At 37.5% G+C, this 5843-nt stretch overlaps 1 protein-coding gene across 2 annotated transcripts in view; it reads left to right on the top strand.

Annotated features, from left to right (window-relative positions):
* Positions 1-5618, top strand: part of PHIP (pleckstrin homology domain interacting protein) — a 137520-nt gene extending 131902 nt beyond the window's left edge. For both annotated transcript variants that reach the window (XM_012809525.2, XM_023517264.1), the window contains exons 36-37: positions 337-534; positions 4864-5618. In XM_012809525.2, coding sequence (XP_012664979.1) covers positions 337-534; positions 4864-5501 — 836 coding nt within the window. In that variant the 3' untranslated portion in view covers positions 5502-5618. The remainder of the gene's footprint in view (positions 1-336; positions 535-4863) is intronic.
* Positions 5619-5843: the final 225 nt, after the last annotated feature.

The raw sequence follows: 5843 nt of genomic DNA on the forward strand, positions 1-5843 counted from the left end.
AAAAAAAAAAAAAGAATAGAATAATGCTTGAAAATGTCAACTTTGATCCAGACTGCTTAAATTTAAATCTTAAGGCCCAGACCTATAGCAGTTTGCCTAGACTAGCCTTCAAAATCTTTTAGTGACTGGATAGTTTCTAAGTATGCTAAAACTGTTAAGAGTTTCTAGGTATATGTACTTTTTCCTGTTAGAAGATAGATTTTCTAAGAAAGTTTTAAGCAAGGTTTCGTACTCTTGGCTAATTTAAACAACTTAGATTAAAAACAGTCCTAATCGTCTTTCTTCTTTTTAAGTTCAGTAACTCTTAGGTTTTAATCTTTTGCATCTGTGTTTCAGTCCTAGAGAATTCCGTAAAACATTCCAAAGCCTTGAATACTCTTTCAAGTCCTGGTCAATCCAATTGTAGCCATGGCACTAGGAATAATTCCATGAAAGAAAACATGGAAAAGGAAAAGCCAGTCAAACGTAAAATGAAGTCCCCTGTACTCTCCAAGTCGTCTACTCTGTCAAAGTCATCAGCCGTCATTGAACAAGGTAAAGTTTTCTTCGTGTCTTTCATGTGCTTCTTACAAGTGATGTTATTGTTGGAGGTAGTATTTATAACCAACCACTTTTCAGGTTTCCCATTTATAAGTCACACGGTCTGTATTACTTGAAAAATGTAGTAGGACATGTAAATTTGCAGCTTTATGTTGAAAGCAAACTGTCTTGTTACTAAAAAGATAAGAAAAACTCACTATATGGAAATAACAGATTCTTGAATTAAAGGCTTTTAATATTGGAAAATAGTTTCTAACTTCATCATTTACAAAGTCTAAATTGGAAGTATATATCCTCAAAGTTTAAATTTAGTTGGGGTGTTAACCCAAAATAGCATTCTTTACTTCTCTAGAAAAATGTTTAAGTTGTTATTAGATCACAAAATATAACAACTCACTGACCTTTGTCAGGGTTACCTGCAGTCAGGCCTGTATTCTAGAATACAACTGTTGATCCCTTACAGTTAGTTATATTTCCAAGTTCTTTCAACTGTAGATTTTTGTTGTAAAGTCTTTATGGGTTGAAACTTGGCAAACGTAAAAAACCGTACTGTATGATACGTTAAAACAATCTTGACAGTAATTTTGTTTCATGACTTTGCAGTGTATCTAAGACATTTCCTTTTGTTTTCCCCAGAAACCAAATACAAAATTTTATTTCTCCATACTAAAATGTCCTTATTTCCGTTAATGGTATTAGGATATACCCACGTACGCATAAGCTTAAAATAGGGGAGTCTTCCTAGCCTTCTTTTCTTTTCTTTTTTTTTCTTTTTTTTTTTGAGACAGAGCCTCAAGCTGTTCCCCTGGGTAGAGTGCTGTGGCATCACAGCTCACAGCAACCTCCAACTCCTGGGCTCAAGCAAGTCTCCTGCCTCCGCCTCCCAAGTAGCTGGGACCACAGGTGCCCACCACAGCGCCAGGCCATTTTTTGGTTGCAGCCGTCATTGTTGTTTTTTGGCGGGTCCGGGCTGGGGATTCGAACCTGCCACCTTAGGTGTACGTGGCTGGCGCCTTAGCTGGTTGAGCTATAGGCGCCGAGCCTAGCCTTCTTTTCAACAGAATCTCTTCAGCAGTTGTTAGTGTCCTTTCTCTGTAACATCTCTTAAATCTCTCCTTTCTCACTTCCATGGCCTTAATTCAAGCCACTTACATAATTTCTTGCCTAGACTGTTGTGTAGTTTCCTAACTGATCTGCCTGCCTGCCTTTTCAATCCTTTCTTATCCGGTCTATCATCTCCTATATTGCAGCCACAGTGATCTTCCTGTTTCTAGTTCTTGTGCACTTGTGTATGTGCACACACATACACACAATTGAAAACCCTCCTTTCCTTCAAATTATGTGTGCAATCAGATTTAAAAATTTTTTTGGAAACCTAACATTCCAGGTTTCCTTCCTTCCTTTCTCCCCTTTCTATGTCAGCCATCCTAAACCACTTGGAAGTCCCTCAGTATCTTTGTGCTTTTCTTCCTTCTTCGAATGTCATTATCTCCTCCTGGCTTAGTGGTCTCCTGTGTTATCCTTCTTGTCTTACTTGAAGTATCATCTCTAGGAAGCCGCGGAACCAGGCTCTTCATTCTTTGTGTTCCCAGACTCCCTATTCATTACCTTTGTGATACTTAACAATAGTTATGGAATTATTCTTTTTCACAGATCTCTAGGCTCCTGTGTTCACTTTTTATCACTATTTATAATGGGTAATAAGTATGTGACTAAATAAATGACTTTGCAGATGACTGTTTTGCATTTTTTTATATCTGTCTCCTTTCTGAAGTGAATTTAAGGTTTTGAATAGTACATTGGCCTTGCTCTGTCACTCTAGAATCCTCGAAAAATCAAATGTACCTGGCAGATTGGTTCTAGCATTACAATAAAAGAGGTCTGGCCTCATAGCCAATTTGATTTATAGCGTTTGAGTATTACAAGTACTTAGGAGTTACCAATACAGTAGAAATATGATTATTAACTATTAAATAACTCATTAACTGTGACTTACTGTAAATGGTGACACCTGAATTAACTGTTAGAATCAAGAACAGTGCTATCCAATGGAAAAAAAAATCTTAGCCACATATGTAATTTCAAATTTTTTAGTCATCATCTCTAGTAAAAACAAATAGGGAAAATTAATTTTAAAAATATATTTTATTTACCCTATTATTTCTAAAATGTTAATTCAAAATATCAATATTTTTAATGTATAGTGCTTCAGTATTCAAATTGGAATTTAATTAAAAATTCTGTTTCACAGTTGTGTAACTCTGTTTCAACTGCTAAGTAGCCACTTGGTGAGTGGCTGCCTCATTGGACAACAGAAAGCCAGATCATTGGGTTTTTGAACTTTTATTTTTTAACTTCTAAATTCCTTTTTAAGAAAGCTACATAGTTCTACTTATTTTTTTAGTTTATGTATTGTTTTGTAAAGTCGATGAAACCTATATTCTTTCCCCAGAAAAATGCATATGGGCATATTCACACAAAATTTTGGAACATTTCAAAGAGTTCATGGCGTCCTTGAAGCCTATCTGTAGAACTTCGACAGTGGGTACTTCTGTTGGACATTTAGAACTCTGGTCGGTAGTTTTAATGTAAAATAAAAAAGAAATACACAGAATCCTCAGACAATTGAAGTACGATTGTTTGGTAGCAAATACGAAAGTCCTTGATGTGCATGGCTGTGTTTCTCCCTTCTCCACACCTCCCAAACACACATGGTTACAGAAAATCTAAAGATGAGACCACTAGTCTTTTGTACCATGGGGTTCAGGAAATGAGGGGTTTGTCTTGTCCCTCTGCTACTCTCTCCAGCCTTTGGTGAGTCTTTTGACTACTTTTTCCTTACTATTTACAAAGTACAGTTCAAACTCATAACTAAAAATTATGCCATTGTAAAGAAGTATTCTCTTTAAAAGCAGTTTTCCTCTCTGTATCAATTTCCTTAAAAATACTGCATTGCAAGTCATATGCTATAATCAGACCAAAAAAAGTCAGCCCTGTGCAGGACAGAGAGAGCACGTGGGAATGCAGCGCACACGGCGTCCGTTCTCTTCATCCAGAGGGGCCGTAGCAGCGTTTTCACTGCAGACTACGGTTCACGGCCTCCAGGATCTACAGACTTTATTTTTTTATAAAGCATAATGACCTTTATCATGGAGTTTGTTACAGTGTGATTTTAATCATGATAATGGTGGTATACAAAGTGGTTTTGATCAATATAGGCAATCAGTTTTATGATTATACATGAATAATTTATTTAGTTAAATAAGGAAATGGTACTGTTAAAAGGGCCTGTGAAGAAAAAAGTACCATCCTCTTTCAACAGTTCCAACGACAAAGTTCGTGATCCAGAGTAACTTTCTTCTACTCTCACAGCTAGGAGAAATGAGAAATGTTAAAGCCATGGTAGTGGTTTTTTTTTTTTTTTTTTTTTTTTTGGCGGGGGCTGGGTTTGAACCTACCACCTCCAGCATTATGGGCCAGCGCCTTACTCCTTTGAGCCACAGGCACCGCCCAAAGCCATGGTAGTTTTTACAGAGACTAACTGATACAAATTATTCCCCCAGATGTGCTCCCAAACCCTTTGCAGAATTAGTAGGGGTCATTCTTCATATTTCCAGGGAATCTAAGGAAATACTTAGATGCTCCTGAAGTCAGAGAAATTACTGTCATATTCAAAGGAGATTAGTAGGAGTTGGAATTATTTCATTCTAGTCTCTTATTCTTTCTTCCCTTGTTGATAGAATGATAGAGAAAAGCAGAGGGAATTAATATGCTTATTTGTTCAAACTACCAAGTTAAAAGGTCATGAATTTTAATATATTAAGATTATTTTCCATAATTAAGCTGCTTAAAGATAAGAATCCAAAAACACCTGTGTTGAATGAGTTTAAACAAGGCCCGGTGTGGTGACCCACGCCTGTAATCCTGGCTCTCTGGGAGACCGAGGGAGGTAGATTTTCTCAGTTCACAGGTTCCAGACCTCCCTGAGCCAGAGCAAGACCTTGTCTTAAAAAATAGCCAGGCGTTGTGGCAGGCGCCTGTAGTCCCAGCTACTCAGGAGGCTGAGGCAAGGAGATTGCTTTAAGAGTTTGAGGTTGCTGTGAGCTGTGACACAAGAACACTCTATCAAGGGCTACTAAGTGAGGGGGATAAAAAATGACTTAAGCAATAAAATGCTTTGTTATTATTAAACTCTGTACAAATAAATGTGGTCATTTTGTGTAATGAAGACAGTGCTGTCACCCATTAGAATGTTCAGTAAAGGTATTAGGAGTAGGAACCCTTTGAATTCCATGTTTTAAGTATACTGTTGTTCTCTTTTAGGAGATTGCAAGAACAATGCCCTTGTATCAGGAACTATTCAAGTAAATGGCCATGGAGGGCAGCCGGCAAAGCTTGGGAAGAGAGGACCTGGAAGGAAGCCTAAGGTAGAAGTTAATCCCAACAGTGGTGAAGTCATACACAAGAAAAGGGGTAGAAAGCCGAAAAAGCTGCAGTATGCAAAGCCAGAAAGTTCAGAGCAAAATAATATGCATCCCGTCAGAGAGGAAGTGGTTCCTTCTGCGACATGCAGTTTTCTTTCCGAAACTAACATTGTAAAGGAGGATTTGTCACAGAAGAAGAGTCGTGGAGGCAGAAAACCCAAAAGGAAGATGAAGACGCAAAAGCTAGATGCGGATCTTATAGTTGCTCCAAATGTCAAAGTGCTAAGGAGAAGTAACCGGAAAAAGACCGATGATCCTGTAGATGAGGAAGAAGAGTTTGAAGAACTCAAAGGCTCTGAACCCCACATGAGAACTAGAAACCAAGGTCGAAGGACGGCTTTCTATAACGAGGATGACTCTGAGGAGGAGCAAAGGCAGCTGCTGTTCGAAGACACCTCTTTGACTTTTGGAACTTCTAGCAGAGGACGAGTCCGAAAGTTGACTGAAAAAGCAAAAGCTAATTTAATTGGTTGGTAACTTGTACCAAAACATTTCACTTCAGAGTCTATTCAGCAGGTACAGTTAAGGAACAAGTAGAACTAAGCCTTCTGCTTCCTTGCTGCTATGGTGGATTAGGGAATGTTATCATTTGATTTGCAAAAAAACAAAAAACAAAAAAACCAAGACACTTCACTTCTTTAAAGGAATATATATATAAATATATACATATATATTTTAAATGTTTGCTATTTATTGCCCTTAGATAGGTTATGCATTTCCACATTCATTTCATTCACTGTTTGAAACAAAAGAAATTGAAGACCTATAATTAATTCTGATTTATTTATGGAAAGACAGTTCTGCTACACTCTAAAGAAG

This window comes from Otolemur garnettii, unplaced genomic scaffold (assembly GCF_000181295.1).
Source record: "Otolemur garnettii isolate 467f Iridium unplaced genomic scaffold, OtoGar3 scaffold00107, whole genome shotgun sequence".
Classification (NCBI taxonomy): domain Eukaryota; kingdom Metazoa; phylum Chordata; class Mammalia; order Primates; family Galagidae; genus Otolemur; species Otolemur garnettii.